General features: G+C 56.4%; 1 protein-coding gene across 2 annotated transcripts; it reads left to right on the forward strand.

Moving 5' to 3' along the window:
* The first annotated feature begins 2,454 nt into the window (after nt 1-2,454).
* On the forward strand, nt 2,455-16,295 carry RGS14 (regulator of G protein signaling 14). Of its 2 annotated transcripts, XM_065874451.1 has the most exons (15): nt 2,455-2,645; nt 9,496-9,517; nt 9,707-9,885; nt 10,246-10,338; nt 10,424-10,567; nt 10,927-11,070; nt 11,187-11,298; nt 11,626-11,738; nt 12,199-12,402; nt 14,341-14,414; nt 14,662-14,788; nt 14,866-14,947; nt 15,050-15,096; nt 15,175-15,289; nt 15,572-16,295. In XM_065874451.1, exons 1-15 carry the CDS (start codon nt 2,601-2,603, stop codon nt 15,772-15,774), a joined length of 1,704 nt encoding a protein of 567 aa, XP_065730523.1. In that variant the 5' UTR covers nt 2,455-2,600; the 3' UTR covers nt 15,775-16,295. The 2 variants fall into 2 exon arrangements, with proteins under 2 accessions (XP_065730523.1, XP_065730524.1); XM_065874452.1 differs by lacking the exon at nt 15,175-15,289 and having other exon boundaries at nt 2,601-2,645; nt 14,338-14,414; nt 15,572-15,589.
* Nucleotides 16,296-20,677: the final 4,382 nt, after the last annotated feature.

Consider the following 20,677-nt stretch of genomic DNA (forward strand, 5'->3'; position numbering starts at 1 on the left):
GTATCCAAACGATTGTAGTGTCTGCCTGGCGCAGCAGGAAGCGTCCAGGAAAGGTCCGGGAAAGCTGGCCGTGGAGCAAAGGTGGTAAACTGGTGGCCCACAGCCAAATAGAGCTCTTGCTGATGCTATTTCAGTAAATGACTTAACTACCGATATTTTAAATCAGGAGACAAATTCAAATTAAAAATCCAAATTTCCAGCTTCTCAGGAAAAATTGGAAGACCCAACCACACTAGGCTCATGGGGCTGCCCTGCTAAAAATGCCTTACTTTTCTAAGCTAGTCTCCACTCTGGCCACTAATTTACAGCACCTGCCTGGCCCTTCTAGACACTTGAATTAATGACCCCTGTTATAGATCACAGGGTGGGACAGTTGGTTTCCTGCTCCTTTAAGAAGTTGTCCTGTTGAATGAATGAATTTCTTCAGGATTAAGTGCTGAGACATCTTTTTAAAATTAGCGATATATATATGTATGTATATTTCAGAGATTTATCTGTATCTGTGCAAACAAGGACATGTGCATTCCACTAGACCTCCATGAGGGCTTAGATTTTTATCAGCTATAGTCACTACTTAATCCCCAGCATCTAGAAAAGTGCTTGGCACATAGAAGTTGATTAATAAGTAATTGGTGAAAGAATGAATGTTTGGTCTAGAGGTCATGTTAGGGGGGAGAGCTTGTAAACTTTAAAACCCCCTATGAGGCTAGGCCCTGATCCATGGCACAGCCACCCACCCATCACAGGTATATTGACACCGTCATGCACCTTATTAAGACCACCATTGGCAATGCTCCAGGCCCAAATGCAACTCCCAATACACACACCAAGTCTGACTTTATTGAATCCCTCTGTCTGTCTGGCCTGGAACAAGGTGTCTGGAAAGAAGTGAGTTAGGACTGGGTGAAGAGGTATATTAACTAGGATAATGCTAACTGCTATAACAAATAGACTCTAATGTGTAAAACAGCTAGAAGAAGTTGATTTCTCTCTCCCTTAACAGTCCAAGGCTGGTGTTCCTGGTTGATGGATGGCTTGCCTTCTTACACTAATGTGGAGACCTAGGCTCCTTCCTTTTTGTGGCTCCACAAGCCCTTAGGGCTTCATCATCTTCTGTATCCAGTCCGCTAAAGGGGAAGGGAGAATGTGGAGGACACAAAGGGCTGAAAAGCCTCGGCACACATCACTCCACTCACATTCAGTTGGCGGGAACTAGTTAGCACATGGCCACACCTGACTGTGAGAGAGCCTGGGAAATTAAAGTTTAGCTGTGTGCCCAGGAGGACTAGGACATGAATTTGTGGTGAAGAATCACTCAGTTTCCACCTCTGAAGGTTTCGGGTCATGGCCCTAGAAGGGGGCAGTGGAGTAGAGGGTAGAATATGAAAGAGGGGTGTCACCTTATCCTTGTAGAAAGAGGGGTCCAAACTGGAGTGGTGGGTGACTTGAGGGCTCTAAGTAAGCCCATACTTAGGTAAAATACAAGTCCCATAGTGGGTACATGCACATGTAAGAAAGAGGCCAACTGAGGACTGGGCCAGGCTGAGGAAGCAGGGTGTCCCTCTTCAGTCGACAGTACTACACCAAGGTGGGACTTTTATGTGAATGACTATAAACGCACACGTGTCTTTGGGCACAGATGCGCCTGATTTGTTCCCTGCCCAGGTGGGTGAGCGTGTGCATACTTGGTTGCACATGTCACTGGGGTGTCTGAGTTCATATGTGCCTGTGTTCATATGTGACAGGCAGATGTGCCTGTCACATGCACATGTCCGAAGGGCTGTGCATACATATGACCGAACGCTCAGGTGTTCCTGATGAGGGAGAACCTGTGTGTTTCTAACCTGTACACCTGAAGGGTCTGTGTGTGCATGACCATGCATGCAATGTATCTGTTTGTCCACACCCAGGAACAGGCCTGCAAAGGACAGCCTGGAGATGTCTCAGGACAGAGGTAGTAACTGCATGTGCACAACTGCCGGGGGAGGGGTGCTGAGTGTGCACACGCCAAGCACACAGCCGGTGTGGGATAGGTATGTGCTAAGTAAAGTACACAAGTGGACACTCACCTCACAGTACACGTGTCCCCGTGTCTATGGTAGCCCCTGCAGGGTGTATGAAGTTGCCTAGGTGTGTGAATGTGTACTTCTGTGTGCCCAGATGTGCCCTTGGAACTCCCCAGGCTTGGCCAGACCAGGCTGGGCTCCTTGTTGGGCACACAGAGGCCTCTGCTGTGTGTTGGTGCCTGCATGGGACACTGCCAAGGGTGCATTGGCAGCATGTGTATGTGCGTGTGAATGTGTGTGTGCGCGTGCGCACGCGCACGTGTGTGTGTGTGTGTGTGTGTGTGTGTATGTGTGTAGGAAGAAGCATTCGCTCTCTTAGACCTTGCTTCTTTCTGTGGTTCGGTTTCTATAGAGACACTTCCTGTGGAAGAGAAAAGAGGTAGTGAGCTGGTGTTTCAGGATGTGAGGGCCCGCAGGAGCGGAGCTGGGCTCTCTCTCTGCTGCCTGCCCTTCGCTGTGCAGGCTCTGGCCAGAGCTGCCCACAGTCCCCATGGTGGGCGCCCCCCGCAGTGGGGACCCGTGAACAGCAGCGGCATGCCAGGGAAGCCCAAGCACCTGGGCGTCCCCAACGGACGCATGGTGAGTGCGGGCTCCAGGCCAGGCCCACAGGGAGGGGGTGGGTACACCCAGGGTGGAGCCCAACAGGCACACCCGGCAGGGCTGGGCTAGAGCCTGCATGCTGCCAGCGGGCGGGAGAAGTTGGGGAGAGGCAGCAGCAGGTGGTAGAACCTGGCACCCTCATCCCAGGACCTTCCGGATGGTTCTGATGGGGACCTGGGGCCACTCCGGTGATGAGGCCAGAGGAGAGCAGGCATAGGCTTCTGGCCCAGTCCCCACTGCTCTCTTACCTACTACCTTGGCACCATCTGGGGCTGACTGCATCCTAGGGTAGCAGGGAGTCCCGGCATGCCCTTTGCCCCCTGTATACCCCTACGGGGACCCAAGCCCCCATACCTCACTTAACCTCAGCCCCCTCCCTCACCCAGTGTCCTGATGCCCAAGGTCAGGTAAGGGGCAGCCCTTAATGGGTCACTGACCTCCACCTAGACCTACTCCAAAGGCTTCCTGCCAGAACTAGCAGTCCTTGGGCAGCCTGGGATGGGTCAGCAGGGTCAGGCCCGGTTGGCACAGCTTCTGTCTGTTCTATTCCTGGGCTACTAGGACGGGTGGGGGGAGCTGAGCACTAGGGTGCCCCTGGCTGCTGCTAAATCCTCTCCCTGGCTGCTTGGCATCCAGGTGAGAGCTGCCCATGAAGAGACCCGCTTCAGCAGATGGAACTGGCTGTGTCGGTCTTCTCTTCTCTCCCTAGGACACCAGGCCACTTGGCAGAGTCCCAGCCCCTCCTAAAAACTCCAGAAAGTCCAGTGTCCTAGTCGCCTACCCAGCCCCAGCCTAGTACTGTGGGACAAAGCCAATGGGTCCAGAGAGACCTGGGTTCTAATCTCAGCTCTGCTGTCCCTTACTAGAGGGTCCTCTCTGACCCTCAGTTTCTTCATCTATAAAAGGAGGAGTTTGAAATGGATTTCAAAGGCTTGCTGAGACGATTAAGTGGAATAATGAATATGAGCCCCCTGACCCACCATGGGGGTTCCATAAATGTCAGCCCAATGCCCCCCTTCATTCTCAGCCCCTTTTCAAGGATCCCCTGCCTCACCAAGAAGCTGAGCCACTCCCCACCCTTACTCCTCCTCCTAATTCCCAAGACCTGTCTCCATACCTCTTCCTCCAGCATCTCTTTATTGGGCAGGAGAGAGGCAAATCCCTCCAAGCTGACCATGTCCCCCACCTCACTATCTCTACCATCAAAATGACTTTGGAAGTTCGAGCATCCATGGGCCTCGCACTCCCTGGAGGCATGATGCTTGGCTCACCCCTCCCAAAGCATCCAGGCCAAGGAGGAACACACCCACTCCCACGCCCACCCCAGAGGGCAACTGGGTTGCTGCTTCTGGGCAGTGCCCAGAACTGCAGGGCAGCTGAGGGGGCCCAGAGAGAGACCCAGCCTCTGCCCATCCCACATCAACTTATAGCTTCTCTACTCAAGAGTCATTCAGAGCAGGGAAGGCCCCCAAGCTCTACCCCCAGCCCTGCAAGCCCATGGACTTGCTTTTCTCAGCGACGTTCACACACAGGTTTATCCTTGCCCTTTCCGGGCCCATTCTGAACTCTGTGCCACCTCTTGGAATCCTGAGGGTCACAGATTGGCCACTTGCTGGCCATCGGGCAGCCTTCTGAGGCCACACTCAGCTGAGACAGGGAGGGACAGACCAGCATCGGATATGCATAGATGTAGGCCAGCTGTCAGCCTCCTTCCATGAGTCACCTCCTAAGGGAGGTTCAAAGGAGTACATGACGTGCTAAGGGCAGCTGGCAAGAGAGGGACCCGCATTTGAACCAGGCCAATCTGACTCGATGCCAGGTCTCCTCCACCTCCCAGAACTGCCTGGCTCCGTCCTCCCCCACCTCCTCCTGCCACCAACCCCACCCACCACCACCATCATTACCTGCTGAGGCAACTTCATTTGTCAGCCTCGTCTTTCTGCCACTCAGCTTGTCAGGGGGTTGCAATGAAACCTGTCACTTACAGATGGCTCCCAGCCTCCCTCCCAGAGATGCCTTCACAGAGTCCCAACTCCCACTTCATTTGTTCACTCATGCATTCATTCAGTAATCCCTCCTTAGGGCCTGCTCAGTGCTGGCCCTGTCCCAGGCATCAAGACCAAGGCCCATAGCCCTAGGCCCTGCCCTCAAACAGCTCCTGGTCTGGCAAGGCACAAAAGGCACGAGCGCAAATACCAGAATAAAATTAAGGTTTGGGTAAGAGCAGTAGGTCAGGAATAGAGAAAGCTTGAGGAAGGCCGGGAGGGAGAACAAACTTCTCCACTCACTTCATGCATTGTTGGTGTGGAAGATGTCCTGAAAGGATGTGCCAGCTGGAGGAGGGAAGAGCATGGGGAAAGGCCTACACGCAGGGAAACAGGATGTGTGTACAGGGACAAGGCCCAAGGGCTGGCGAGCCTAAAGCCTGGAGAGGAGCAGTTATTGCATCCTGTCACTCTCAGGGTGCCCAGTTAGTCTCCCTGCACAGGAAGACCTGCAAAGCAGAGCCAACAGTACCTTGGCCTACATTCCTGGAGTCTAGCTCAGGGCCATAAGGCCAGCTCCACAAAGCTGACTCAGGCTGAAGAGCCAGGCAGCCAGGGTTCTCAGTGGGTCTACCCAGAGAGGATCTCTGGGCCTCAGTCACCCCAAGCCGGGATGAAATAAGATGATGATATAGAGCGCCAAGCCCAGAAGATGCTCGGTAAATCAGCCCTCCCTTTGAAGTCACCCCTCCAGGGGGCAGAATTCATCCAGGAGCCCCTGAGCCCTTTACCCCAATCGACCTTGCCCATCTATGCCACAAGGGCTGAGGCCCTGGGGCTTCCAGGTCCCCGGTACGTCTGCTGTTCACCCAGGAAGGCAGCTCAGTGGAGGGGAGACATTAGGTTTCCAGAGTCAGGCACACTTTGGCCCTAATTTCAGCTCAGGCACTTCCCAGCTGTGTGATTTCTTTGGGCCAAGGTTTCCATATCTGTAAAATGGGCGTAATAATACCTGCCACATAGGATAAGGATGTGAGGTTGGATGTGTGACATGGATGTGTGCCGTCCATGTTCTCTGTCTGTCGGAGAGCTCAGGAAATGTCGGGTCACTCTCATCTTTGTATTCTCAGATACCAGTGGCTCCCCCAGGGCCCATTTCCAAGGAAAAATGTTTGGCAAACTGAGTCCAGACCATGGGTTGGGGTTGCCGCTTGGCCACCACACACTTCCTCCTCCTTTCTTCCCCTTTTCTCCCATTCACTCACCACTTCTCCTCAGGCAAGCCAGGGTGGGGCAAGGCCAGCCCTGCTCAGCACAACTTCCCCAGACCCAGGAGCCTGGGCAGACCAGGCAGTGGCAGCAGCAGCGTGCCACTCTCCCTGCTGCACACCTGCCACATTCACAAATGGGGCCTCGCTGACTCACCCTTCCTGGCAGCTCCAGGAGGTTGGGAATGCTGAGCCCTATGCTACCCGGGGGGAAATTGAGCCCCAGAGAAGGGAAGTTACATGCCTCAGAATGGTCAATCTGGAATTGGACCCCATCCCCGCTCCCTGCCACCTCTGGATCTCCGTCCTGTCTCAGACCAGGTTATTAATATCTAGTGGGGCAAGAGGGGCCCAGGAAGAACTGCATGGGGCATTCGGAATCAAAGCATCCCTGGCAAAGGGGGTGCCAGCGCCTCCTGTGAGGGCAGGGGAGGGCAACTTGGGCCCTTGTGGCTGCTTGGGAGCACCTGGGCAAAGAGGGTGCTCTTTGAGGAGGGAGTTCAGGCTGATTCTCTCCTATGGTATAGGCCTGCCCTCCAGGAGCTACAGGCTGGTAGGGGAGAGGCCTACAAATAGGTGGGCAGCAGTGTGGTGGGCAGGGGGATTCGAGGCAACTGGTGTTTAGGGAAGACTGATGTCAACAGTCAGAGACTGGAGAGCTGTAAGGTGGGGGAAGCAGGAGCAGATACCAGGCAGAGGAAACAGTAAAGCAGGAAGCAGGAGTGTGAAGGGGTGTGGGGAAAATAGAAGTTTGATGAAGTGTAGGGTGGAGGTGAGGGGGAGGGCAATGGGGGAGGCTGAAGGGGTTTATTAGTCAGGCTCAGGCAGAGCTTCAGCGGTAACCCAGCAACTGCTCTGCCTCCCAGAGTGAGGAGTGGGGCCGGAAGAGGGCCTGGGAGCCAGCCCCACATAAAGACACGATCCATTCAACAGGATGTAAAGAACAAAATGAAATAGGAGTGAAGCCAAGCCCAGGGCCCTCTGCCTTCCCTGGGGTCCTGGGCTGCCCAAGAGCATCCCGTGCCCCACCCCCTGACACATGAAAAGTGCCGTGGAGAGCCCTGAGCAAGGGAGAGGCTGAGTCCTGGGTTGGAGGGCGGGCCAGAGAGAGGCCCGGTGTGTGCTGGGTGCGGGGAAGAGGGAGGGCCAGGTGGCCACCACGGAGTGGGAGGGGAAAGTCAGGATGGTTCCCGGAGACCTGGACGGAGGGCAGTAACCAAGGCTGGGAACAGCCACAGAGCAGCCTGGGGAGGAAGAACGTGGGACAGGCAGGTGCAGGCATGAGGGCAGCTGCCAGGAAAGGGAAAGAACAGCTGGAAGGGACCTTGGGCTTCAACTTGTCCCCTTCACACACCCTAGGAGTTGAGACTTTGTCCTGCAGCCCCGGGAGAGAATTCCCATGAACCTGTGAGATGGGCAAGTGCAAAGGCAGGAGGGCGAAGGCTGGGGCAGCCAGGGGAGGGCGTGCAGGGTAGTTCCACGTCCAGCCTCCCTCTGCACAGGCTTTCCCTCCTCCTCCATAATGTCTTAGCCCCGTGCTCCAGCTTGGAGGCAGGCTCAGGGAGGGGCCCAAGGTTGTAAAACTAGAGAAGGACAGGGCTAGGATTTGAATCCGTGTCTGACAGACCCGATCCCTGTGTTCGTCCCTCGACCACAGGGCTTGGCAAAATTGAAAGCTGAAGCAGGGCCAGACACCAATACTAATGCGACAACAATAATAGTAATGTTCCTTGAATATTTACCACATGCCAGACAGTGTTATGAGCTCTCTTTCTATGTATATTTAACTTATTTAATCACAGCAAGCCTTTGAAGTCCTGACCATTATTTGCCCCATCTGTATAGAGGGAGAAACTAAGGCACAGAGAGGTAAAGTACTCTGCCCAAGGTCACACAGCACAAATGTGAACTCAGGTAGTCTGGGGCCTGCCTCCATAAATAACATAAATGCATCAAACTGGCCCCAGAGACCTCTGAGGAGAGTGTGAACCCCTTCTAGGGAAAGTGGTTGCTACTCAGGGCCAGCCAAGGTTGCCATGCTGGGAAGAAGCTCAAGGTAGCTGGGGCAGAAAGCTGGGGTTTCATGTAAAACTCCTGACTTTCATATGTGGGAAACCCCTTTAAAGTTAAAAAAACCCAAAAACATTCTGATATTAATAATGTCCTACTTATTTGCAGGCCAGCTCTGGCCCACAGATGTGTGACCCGGGTGCTCCCAGGTTGGGGAACAGAGAGGGAGATTCCAGCCGGGAGGGCAGGGAGAAGCTTCCTGGGGAGGAGATGTTTGCAGACTTGTTTCCAGTAGGGATGGAACGAAGGGACAGGTGGCAGAAGCTCCTGTGACAGGACCTAGTGAAAATGTAGGAGGTGAGAGGGAGGAAGGAACTGGGGATCAGTCAAGCCCTGGTGTTAGGAGCCCAGGTGATGGGAGGAAAACCAGATTCAGGGAAGTTGGTTCCGTGCCCTGCTTTGGTGGTGGCAGAGGTAGTTTCCAATTGGGACTGGCTGAGTTGGAAGGGCTTGTGGGGCATTTGGGTGGAGATGTCAGCAGGAAGTTGGCTATGTGTGTTTGAAGCTGGGAAGATGTGGGAGGGAGAAAGGGCCCAGAACAGAGTCAGAGAAGGGTAGAGACCACCTTGTGTGTATAGATGATGAGGAAACTGGAGGATTTGCTAGGAAGACCGAGGGAAACCACTGCAAGAGTCATTTTGAAAGGAGGGGTTTTCTGTTTCACTAATGGTTGGGATTCCCAGAGAAGTCAGAGTTGTGCATGTGGGGGAAGGGGGGATGCGCAGAGGAAGGGATTGGCCTCTACAGCTACTCACAGGGTAGTCCATAACCAGCAGCATCAGTGCTTGGGATCTTGTCAGAAATGGAGAGTCTTAGGCTCTCCTGAAACTGAATCTCTGGAGGTTCCCCCCCCGCCCCGCCATCATTCTAATGCACACTAAAGTTTGAGAACCACTGCTCTCTACTATAAAATAGCATCCTATGCCCTGCCCATGGTGGGGTGTTTCCAAGAGGAGGCAGTTGCAATAAGGAGATCATCAGTTACAGAGACACCTCTCCTTCCTCAAAGACAACAGCAAACATTGCTATAACACCTGCCACATGCTGGCCACTATTCTAGACGCTGGAAATATATTAAACTGATTTGATCCTCACAGCAGGCCTAGGAAGTAAGTTAACTATTATTATCATCATCCCTCACTTACAGATGGAGACAAACAAGTTACTTGCCCAAAGTCATACAACTAGCAAGTGGCAGAGACAAGATTAAAAGTTTGTGTTCCTACCCACCGTGCTCTACACCCAGGCTCACCCAGTGGGTGCTGGGGGTCAACAGGGGTGACTGGGGTGTACCTGGTATAAGTCCCAGGGCACACAGTGGTTGGCACATGATGGAAGGGGAGCCAGGGACAGCCTGAGCAAAACCCTGAGTGACCTGGCTGAGAATGCCCAGTGTGGCCCTCCAGGCAGAGAACACAGCTCCAGTCCTGGGGGCTGGGCCTAGAACTATCCCTTGAGAATCCACCCTGGGCTCTACTCTGACTTTCTACCTCGGGTTTCTTGTAGGTTGTGGCTGTCTCAGATGGAGGTAAGTGACAGAGTATGTGGAGGAAGCCTGGGCTGGGGTGGGGGTGGGGGCTGAGGGGGGTGTATGTGGAAACAGCGTGGGGATACCCCTGCCATTTGCTGTCTTTCCAGGAAAAGTACCTGAGATGGGATTGGGCCAGGGGCTGGGGAAGGCTGCAAGGCTCAGCTGCACTTGTCCATCCCCCTGCAGAGCTGAGCAGCACGGCGGGGCCCCAGGGCCAGGGAGAGGGCCGAGGCAGCTCCCTCAGCATCCACAGCCTTCCCAGTGGCCCCAGCAGCCCCTTCCCCACCGAGGAGCAGCCTGTGGCCAGCTGGGGCCTGTCCTTCGAGCGGCTGCTGCAGGACCCGCTGGGCCTGGCTTACTTCACTGTAAGCCCTGGGGTGGGATAGGGAGGGCAGATGGCAGTGGCCACCATGGGGGGAAGGGTGGGGGGCATGGGAGAGGGCATGGATGGAGTTTCAGGCTGGCCAGAGTGGGACTCCTCTGTCAGCTGCCTCATCTGGCCTTTCTTTGGCACTCTCTTACTCTTCTCCCAGCTGGGAAGTTTCCTTCTCTCTGCCTCTTATTTTCTCTCTGTGCCTCCGGATCTCATCCCATCTGTCTGCCTGACCCTATCTGTCTGGCTTGGCCTCTTGGCCCTCTCTCTATACCAATCTCTTGGACCACATCCCCTGACTGGGTCTCTGTGTCTCGCCTCTGTGTCTGTGCCTCCTTCTCCCCACCCCCAGGAGTTCCTGAAGAAGGAGTTCAGTGCTGAGAACGTGACATTCTGGAAGGCCTGCGAGCGCTTCCAGCAGATCCCCGCCAGCGACACCCAGCAGGTGGGGAGAAGGGGGAACTGAGGTGGCGAGATGAGACCAGGGCCTGAGCCATGCCCCTGACCTTCTCCTGTCCGTCCTGCCCCAGTTAGCTCAGGAGGCCCGGAACATCTACCAGGAGTTTCTGTCCAGCCAGGCACTGAGCCCTGTGAACATCGACAGGCAGGCCTGGCTCGGCGAGGAGGTGCTGGCAGAGCCCCGACCGGACATGTTCCGGGCACAGCAGCTTCAGGTGAGCGGTCCCGGAGGCGCGGCCTGAGATAAGGGGCGGCGCCTTGGAAGGGAGCTCGGTGGAGCAGAGGCAGGGCCAGATCCAGCGGCGGACCCTGAGCGGCAGAGATGGTGGGGATGGGGTGGGGAAGAGTGCAAATCTGGATGCTGGGACCCAGCTAAACGTTGGGCAGGGCGCGGTTCAGAGGTAAGACTAGAGGAGACAGTGAAGGAGGGACTAGGGGCGGGACCTGGAGCAAGGAAGGGCTAGGGGCTCGCTCCCTAGGTTGCGGACGCCGCCAAGCCCCAGGGCCGGGTCTGGGACTCTGGCGGCTCGCAGAGCGCCCACTCCAGCTCACCGCCCCGGCGCCGGTTCCGCAGATCTTCAACTTGATGAAGTTTGACAGCTATGCACGCTTCGTCAAATCCCCGCTGTACCGCGAGTGCCTCCTTGCGGAGGCCGAGGGTCGCCCCCTGCGGGAACCTGGCTCTTCGCGCCTTGGCAGCCCTGACGCCACGAGAAAGGTGCGGACGACGGCCTGTGGGGGCAGGCGACCGGGTGCAGATCTGCGAGGGTGTGCCCACGGTCTGCCTGCGGGTGGGGCCCGGCCCAGTGCCAGTGGCTTCCCTGTATCTTGCAGAAGCCGAAGCTGAAGCCCGGAAAGTCGCTGCCGCTGGGCGTGGAGGAGTTGGGGCAGCTGCCTCCTGCTGAGGGCCCTGGGGGCCGCCCACTCCGCTTGTCCTTCCGCAGAGGTGAGGGCAGGAGCGGGCCGCAGAGATGAGCGGGGTCGGGAGTCTGGGCAAGCCTGGAGGACACCCCCTTCCTCCTACTGGTCCCGCAGTCTCTAAGACTGTGAAAATCGAAATGCAGGTCCGTGTGACCCCCATGTTCCCCTGGTGGTTCGGTTCCCACGCTAGACCCCAGAAGTTTGGGAAGCCCCCCTCAGCAGCGAAGCTTCCAGGAACCCAAACCACGTTAGACCCCTGTAAAGGGCTCCAACAGGGTTCGCCTGGCTGGGGAGAGGCCCCGGCAGAGGGGTTGGGGGAGGGGCTGTCCTGCTCATTCTCCCTCTCCCCTAGAACTAGGGGGCAGCGCGTCAAACTCAGCCTTGCGCCGAGAGTCCCAGGGGTCCCTCAACTCCTCTGCCAGTCTGGACCTCGGCTTTCTTGCCTTTGTCAGCAGCAAATCTGAGGTGAGCCCACTGCTGGGGGAGACGTGGTGTGGGCTCGGGCCACTACTCAGGCCCCTTTGTGTGGCCACCCTCATTCCAAGTCACCGGCCCCACTTCATCCTCCACTTGATCCACATGGCCAACCACTCAGCCTCCTCACTTTCTTCCTGTCCTCACCACATTGGGCCCCATGCATGTTATGGGTGCACATCCTCTTCAGCTGATGTGTGTGCATGTGTGGGTGCCCAGGTGTGTACAGCACGTGTGTAGCAGTCAGTGGGTGGACCTGTCTCTGGGTGCCCATACGTTTGGGTGAGCATACATGTATTCCTGTAGGAGGATGTATCCTGCCTGCCTACAAGTGTGCCCTTGGGCATGTGTATGCCTGTGTGTGCCCCAGTGAGCTTACGTTGTCTGTGTACCTGTCTGTGTGTCCTTGCGTGTGTACACATCACCTCCCTTGACACCTGCTCTGAATCAGAGCCATCGGAAGAGCCTTGGGAGCTCAGAAGGCGAGAGTGAAAGCCGACCAGGGAAGTATTGCTGCGTGTACCTGCCTGATGGCACAGCCTCCTTGGCCCTAGCCCGACCTGGCCTCACCATCCGTGACATGCTGGAAGGCATCTGTGAGAAACGAGGCCTCTCTCTACCTGACATCAAGGTCTACCTGGTGGGCAATGAGCAGGTGCGAACCTGGCCTGTTCCCCAACTCTAACTCCCTTTCTGATCCTGAACCCACCCCCATTCCTGTCTCTGCTCAGCCATGACCCCAACACCAATTCCACTTCTAATTCCAACCCCATCCCCTATCCCCACCCCCTTCCTAACTCCAGCCCCCTGCCCCATGCCCAGCTCCAAATCAACCCAGCACCAACTCCTCACTCAAACTCAGATATCCACTCTCATCCCATGGAAATCCTGTCCCCACCCCATTCCCATCCTGGTTTCCAGCTTCAGCCATTGTCCTCACTGTGATAGTCTCTGGGAGGAAGAGTAGGGGAAAACCACTGCTGGAGCTGAGTTTTCCCCTGTCACTCCCAGAGTTCAGACTGCCCATCCCTGAAATGGCCATTTGGGGATCCCTTACTTCCTCTGCCACCAGGGGCACCCAACTGCACCCAACCTATGAAAAACTTTCCTTTAGGTACAAACTAGCATAGCTTTAAAGAGGAGGCTAGGGCAAAATTCACTTAAACTAAACCATCCAATAAGGGGAAATCTAAAGGAAGGATGCTGTATCCCAGGGAGACGCGTCAGGATTTCATTCACCCAGTAAACAGTCCTAAGCTCCTGCCAGGTGGGGGTAGAGGGAGCCAGGCTGAGTTCTGTCCTCCAGGTCCAAAGGCTGGAGGTGAGCTAGGCAGGATGTGATCAGGAGGAGGAGTTGAAGTTCCAGAGAGTTTCTGGGTCAAGGAAGGCATTTCTGGTTGGTCCCAGGAGGCTTCATGGGAGAGGTGGCCATTGATGAGAATGAGGACAAGTTTGCCTGGCAGAGCTGTGGGGGGAGGACATTCCAGGCACAGGTGGGAAGAAGTGCAGGGCAGGTTCAGGGGCCTGGAGCATGGGAGTATGAGGGCCACAGTAAGAGAAGCTCTGCCCACTTTCTTGGGCCACCCAGGCAGCCTCTGCATCCCTGATGGGTTTTCATGTCTGCTAAATATAACTTCACCACCCACACTCCACCTGTCCCTGCAGCACAGCACAGGCCTATTGCCTGGAAGAGGCTGCCTCCCAGCCCCGGGCTGGTGCAGGCAGCAGGGCCTCCAGGGGTGGTAATTACTACAGCTACTTTTATGTACCTACTGTGTGCCAGGCACTGTGCCAGATACTTCGCATCCTTCTGGCCTCACAGCTGTCTTGCAGGGAAAAGCCCTTTTTGCAGTGAGGAGACAAGAAGTGTCCTTAGTAGGTGGGAATGGAGAGAAGTGGACAAGTGTAAAAAAAAGGGACAAGGCCTGGGTGGCTGACCAAAGGTAGGTGGTGAGAGAGGAAATGCGTCCAGCTGGTCCAGTTGGTTTTCCCATGCCTGAGGGACAAGGGGCAGCTGTCCAGGAGGCAGATCCTGACCTGGCTCAGGAAGAGGTGGCCCCATGATCCAGGACTTAAGCCTGCCCCTTAACCAAGCAGCCCCATTACCATTTCGTGCCCACCCCACCTCCATGTTTCTCATAACTCTGTTCCTTTTCCAAGTCTGTCCAGCATTCTTTTTTTTTTTGCGGTACGCGGGCCTCTCACTGTTGTGGCCTCTCCCGTTGCGGAGCACAGGCTCCGGACGCGCAGGCTCAGCGGCCATGGCTCACGGGCCTAGCCACTCTGCGGCATGTGGTATCTTCCCGGGCGAGGGCACGAACCCGTGTCCCCTGCATCGGCAGGCGGACTCTCAACCACTGCGCCACCAGAGAAGCCCCATGTCCAGCATTCTTGCCACTAGGCTCTGATCCAGACCGGTCTTGTATTCTGTCGGCATCTCTATGGCTTACCCGACCACCGGCCCTTCCCTCTGGCCCTTAGGGAGCCTCAGTGGAGGCCCTGGGAGGAAGTGATGATTATTCCCTCAGACCCCGGGGATGGGGGAGGAGGGAAGGAGAAGGAATTTTGAGACCCTGCCTGGCTCCTGCAGAAGGCCCTGGTCCTGGATCAGGACTGCACCGTGCTGGCGGACCAGGAAGTGCGGCTGGAGAACAGAATCACTTTCGAGTAAGTGTCTGTCGCTCCAGTCTAGGGTCCGGGGGTCCCAGCACTCGTTTGGGTCCCAGTTCTGGCTGCTGTTCTCCCTCCAAGTCCGGCCCCTGGTGCTAACCCCGCCCCTTAGGCTAAGGCCCCACCCCCAAGAGGTCCCACCTCCCCAGTTCAGGCTCCACCCTCTCTCCGGCCAGTCCCAGGTGGGTTGGGGGAGAGGCGCGGCGGGCTCTCCGACCTTCCGCAGAGCCAGGGTCCCGCGCAGGCTCGAGTTGGCGGCGCTGGAGCGCGTGGTGCGGATCTCCGCCAAGCCCACCAAGCGGCTGCAGGAGGCGCTGCAGCCCATCCTGGCGAAGCACGGCCTGAGCCCGCAACAGGTGGCGCTGCGTCGGGTGAGCCGTGTAGCCGAGGGGCAGGGGCGGAGCGGGGCGGGCTGCCTGTCCCGCGGGCTGCTGACCTGTCCCCTCAGCCAGGCGAGAAGCAGCCACTAGATCTGAGGAAGCTAGTGAGTTCGGTGGCGGCCGAGAGATTGGTTTTGGACAGTCTCCCAGGTAAGGGACGTTGGCCCAGGGGCTCGTAAGGGACAGCTCTGGCCCAAGAGGAAGGGGGTCCAGGCGAGAGGCAGACAGGAACGGTGGCCCTCTCTGCCACAGGTGTGAAGATCACTGAAGCTGGTGACATATCCCCCTGCCTCAGCCAGGTGAGCGAGGGACTGGGCACCCTCTTTTGCCCTCCAGCCTCCCCTTCCGGTTGTGGCTCTAACCCCACATTCTCACAGGGTGGCCCGCCTACAATCCAGGACAAGGCCGCCCACCGCCCTCCACTGTCCCTGAACTCGCTGGCCCAGGCACCCAGTAGTATCACTGGGAAGCGGCAGACCTGTGACATTGAAGGTACATTGGGGATGATGGTGGCTAGGGACCAGAAGGGTTGGGGACCGTTGAGGGTGGGTGGCCTTAGAGAGCCTTGAGCTGAGGCAGGGGCCTGGATGTCACTGGGGCTGGAACAGGGTCCACTGGGGTTGAGGGACCAGAAAGGCTGGGACAGGGGGCGGGATGGGGGCATTGGTGCTGGGGTCAGGGAGGCTGTGGCCATAGTAAGGGCAGCAGGACTGTGGTAGGCTAGCATAGGTGGGTCTGCACCCATGGTCCCCTTGACTCTGCGGCCATCCCCAGGCCTGGTGGAGCTGCTGAACCGGGTGCAGAGCAGTGGAGCCCATGACCAGAGGGGCCTTCTGCGCAAAGAGGACCTGGTGCTTCCAGAATTTCTGCAGCTGCCTGCCCAAGGAGCCAACTCCCAGGAAGCCCCACCACAGACTGAATCAGCGGCCCAGCCCAAGGGGAGCCCCTCAGACTCCACTGCGCACTCGGCCCTCTGACAGCTGCCCAACCGTCCAGGCCGGCTGCATGGCACCTGGCGGGCCAAGCATGCCATGGGCCCGCTCTGCATGCCCTGTCTGTGCCATGAGTGTCCCTGGCCCCTTCCTGCCACGGGCAGGCCCGCAGGAAGAGCTGGGAGGGGATGGAGAGGCGACTCAGAGGAGTGACACTCCACAGCTGCCACCACTTGGTCCCTTACAGGCTTGCTCGTCCATCCCTTGCTGCCAGGCCACCAGGGGGAAGTGGGCCTAGCCCCCAGTGCAGGTGTGCCCAACACGGAGGGGCGGCGTTGGCAGTGCCAGCCTCCCCACCATGTGCCAGGCCTCAGCAATGAGTAGGAAGAGGGGCCGGCTCTTCCTCAGGGAGCTGGTATGAGTAAGGTCTGGGGGTGCAGGCAGGCAGGCAGCCCCTCCCTCTACCCACAGAGATGCTACTGGACTTTTGGATTTTGCAGTTGGCTTGGGGCAGCTGGGTTTGTCCTGGATGTATGATATTGTTATAATAATAATTATTATTCTGCCATAGGGTGTGTTCCTTGTGTGCCAGTCTACCCTGTGTGCCGCCCCCACCCCCAAACTGTGTTGCCTTTGTCACCAGGGTCAACGCCAGGAAGCCCTTGGGGACCTCAGGATGTACCCCCTGACTTCCTGTTGTCAGAACCTGTCTTCCTGACTGCACAGAGTATGGGGTGTGAGTGTGAGAGACAGACAGAGACAGCCAGAGGGAAGGAGGGAGGGAAGGAGGAAGCAGGGGAGGAAGAGGAGGGAGGGGTAGACCCCTCTGGGCAGCTGTGCCTCTGCTGGTGTCATTGTGCTGTTCTCTGAATCTGAGTACAGTGTCTGGTCACTGTCCTGTTTCTACTGGGGACTGAAAGTGTCCCTAGACATGGCGGTGGGCTACTTTGGATTCATCGAAGGCCTCGAGGAGGACACTGGTTTTTGTGGTGGGGGCAGGTTCTGCCCCCTGCCTGCTTTGGCTGGGTGGTCTTCTCTGCCCCCCAGTGGCCAGAGAAGCCCACAGCCCACACAGGGAGGAGGAACAAGGAGAACCCCAGAAGGAGAGCCCCAGCCTGGGGGCAGAGAAGCTAGACTCAGTCTTGGTGCTGCTGTGACAGAGGAAACAAGGGGACGCAGGAGCCTTGAGAAGGCACTGGGGGAGTGAGGGGCCCTCTTGACCACCTCCAACAGGTTGAGCTCTCTTCCCCACTCTAGCTCTTTTTACTTTCTGTGCCCTCCGCCAGGGGCTCCCCATACCTGCCCCCTATCTTGTAACTGGCTCCTCACCCTTGAAGTTCCTGGGAGAGATCAGTGCGGTTTGCTGGCCTTTCTCTAGAAGTCGAGCGCAAGCCTTCCTCAGGGGGCCTTCATGGCTTGTAAACAAGAAAAATTTATTTCTCACAGTTCTAGAGGTCAGAACTCCAAGATCAGGTGCAAACATGGTGGGGTTCTGGTGAGGACCTTGTTCCAGGTTGTAGACAGCCAACTTCTGTGTCCTCACATGGTGGAAGGGGTCAGGGAGCTCTCTGGGGTCTCTTTGTAAGGGCACTAATCTCACTACATCCTCATTACCTAATCACCTCCCGAAGGCCCACCTCCACATACCATCACCTTGGGCATTGGGATTTCAACATATGAATTCAGAGGGACACAAATATTTAGACCGTAGCACAAGGTGACCAGGAAAGCTCTGCTGAGATGTGTAAGCTGAGACCTTCAATGAAGCGGGACTTCTGTGTTTGTAAGTCTTAGAAATCCCACTCAGAGTCACAAGCACACACACACTGAAAGAATGCATTGGCTCATCTAATGAAGAAGTCTAGGAGTGGCTGGGTAAATTTAGGAGTTTAGATCATTTTAGTCAGGAATCTCCGTCCATCTCAGTCCTGCTTTCTTGTGTTGGCTTCATTTGCACGCGTGTTCTCTCCCTGCATGTCCTTTCTGCAAATCCCCAAAGGACGGTAGAAAATGACCAGGATTGGGATTCTGACTGGGGTCAGAGGGTCATTCCTGAACCACACTGAGTAGCCAAGCCTGGCTCATGAGATGACCTCAACCGCCAGAGGGCTGGGCCAAGCCAGCCAAACAAAATGGGCTGAGGGGGCAGAGGGCTGAAGCCTAGGTAGAAGAGCCTCCGTAGAGGTCAGCCCCTACAGGAGGAGGAATTCACATCTCCTGAGGTCCCCAAGTTAGGCATGCTCCATCCTTTATCTCATTTTGTCCTCACAACAAAACAGCCTGGTGGGGATGAAATCAAGGCTGCAGGGGGGTAAGTGACTAGTCCAGGGTCATGCAGGGGATTGCCGCTGGGGTGTCACCAGCACTCAGGCTGTCTGACTCAGGGACACACACCAAGGAGGGCCTGGATGCTGCAGAAACCCCCACTGGGGAGCCAGGGCCCTCTAAGAGGAGGGCACATTGATGTGGCTACTCTAGGTTGGGGGGAGTTTGGGAATTTCTGCTAAAAATTAAAAACACACAGCATGTGACTCCAGCAGTGCCACTAGAGAATCACTCACTTCTGGGCACGTGGAGACCCATTGCTGCAGGGTTGTCTATTGCCTGAAAACGGGCAAAAGTGGATAGGGGTGGGGGGTAGGGTAACACACACATGCTCTGCGACACCACACAGCAGATAAAGAATTGGGTACAGCATGTCCTGCCATGGAAGGTTCTCCAAGACAGTTTGGTAAGAGAATGCAGAGCAATGAACATGGCATGATACCTTTATATAAACCACAAACACACAGGCACTTATAAATGTACAGAAAAGAGAGAGAATGTTCTAGAAGGATACATACCAAACTGACAGGGAGATGGGAAGCAGACCAAGAAGGGGTAGTGGTCAAAGGAGACTTTCACCTTTGCTTTAACTTTTTTTAAAAGATGCAATTAAAAATAATTATAATATCACAAAGAACTCCCCAAAGCCACTTCTTTGTCACTGCTGGCCTGCCATCCCTTTCTCCAGAAGTGGTACCCAACTCTTCCATTAGGGGCTTCAGCCCACTGCCCCCTCAGCCCATTTTGACTGGCTGGGTGTGTCCCTCTGCCACAATCCCCTCGTGATCTCCTCCCCATCATGCCCCCTGAAGCAGCCCTGAGCCCTCACTGTCCCAGCCTGGCCAGGCCCCAGCTACAAGGAAGGGGGCCAGGAACACCAGCTGGTTAACCCCTGAGGCCATGTTTCAAAGTCACTGCACAGAGGTGGACTCCTGGGTGGTCGGGAAAGGTAGCAGAGCTGCTTCCCCTCATCCCACCAGGTGGGAAGCCCGGAGAGGAGTCGGCCTGTTCACCCAGCACCCAGTGTGAAGGAAGGGAGAGAACACGCATCAGCTGACCACTCTGCAGCCTCCAACACCCCCATCCTACAGAGTTCACAGGCTGAGAGAGGAGGCGTGACTTCCTCAAGGACACCCGTGGGGCCCAACCCCATGTGGCTCCAAACCTCTAAGAAAGAATCTGTCTCTTGTCCCCCCACCCACCTTAACAGCCTTGGGGTACGGGATGGGCGCAGGGCGAGAACAGGGCACACAGTGACCTTGGCTCTGGGCCAGCGTGGGGGCAGTTACAGGCATTGGCTGCTCACCTGGAGCTGGGCTGCCAGTGCTGATGCACTGTTCTCTGGGGACAGCCACCCCCCCCCACCAAGGGCGAGCACAGAGTGCACCCGGTAGGGGGCCTGGTCTGGTGATCAGGTGACTCAGACTTGTGGGGGATTAGAGGCTGGAATTCAGCTTCCACAGGGAAATGAAGGCCCAGATGGGGAGGAACACCTATGGTTGGTTACAGTGAGTCAAATGTAGCCAGAGCTGGGCACAGGCCCGTACCACTGTACAACCACAGGGGCGCCATTCATGTCCACCATGGTCCCGGGGGTGTCCAAGAAGAGCTAGGGACATGAACATGGGCATGTGTCCTGTGACTCCTGCAGGGAGGGACTGAGTGAGTGGTGCTCTGTGACCATCTCAACTCCTGTCTCCAGAGAACTGGCTTGGGGGTAAAGCGGAGGCAGAAAGCCAAGGAGATGAATAGCGTCCTACCTGCAGGCCAGCCCAGAGTGCCAGCTGCTAGGACGAAGTGGCCAGCTAAGATTGGTGGACCGGGGTAACCCTACAAGCCAAGGAGGCCCCCATCTTCCTGCCCCATTGCCAAAGCACTGAAGGAACCCAGAACCCAGACCGAAAACCTGAAGCTTGGAGTGTGGAACTGGAGCTTGGAATCTGGAGCACAAAGCCTGGATCTGGGGCCTGAAGCACAGACCCAGAACCTGGAGGCAAGAGCCAGAAGCCCAACCTGGTGTCTGGAACCTGAAATTGAAGATTAGGGCTCAGAACCCAGAGCCCAGCGCCAAGAACCAGAGCCCCGAGCTTGACATCTGATGTCTAAAACTGAAGCCCGAGACTGGAACTCAGATACTGGAGCCCACTTGAGGCCAGAACCAGAGTGGGGACCCCAGAAACTGGAGACAAGCTCCAGGCCCAGAGCATGAAGGCCAGGACCTGAAGTCTGAAGCCAACCTCCGAGCTTCAGGTCTGGAACCCAGAAGCCAGAGTCTGGGACCACCAACTGGGAGTCCACAGCCTCCCGTTCAGGCCTGGTGCCTGAGGCCAGCAGGAAGGGCATAGGGCTGGGGCCATGTAAGGAAGGGAACTGCGGGGGAAGAGGTGATTTCTGAGAAAAGCCCAAAGCAGCCTCAGCTCTTTTGGCCACAGACTTTGGCCTTGTCAGTCAATGAGTGACCGGCACTTGGGCCACCAGGATTAATCATTACATGGGGCACTTATCCCCCAAACAAGGACAGGGCATCCTCAGGTCAGCCGCCCCTGCCCTGGACCCAGAGGATCTAATGTAGCCTTGGGCTACCCCTCTGGAAAGTGGGGCTCAGATGGGACAATGTCTCAGG

Source organism: Phocoena phocoena, chromosome 3 (genome assembly GCF_963924675.1).
Source record: "Phocoena phocoena chromosome 3, mPhoPho1.1, whole genome shotgun sequence".
In the NCBI taxonomy this organism is placed as follows: Eukaryota; Metazoa; Chordata; class Mammalia; order Artiodactyla; family Phocoenidae; genus Phocoena; species Phocoena phocoena.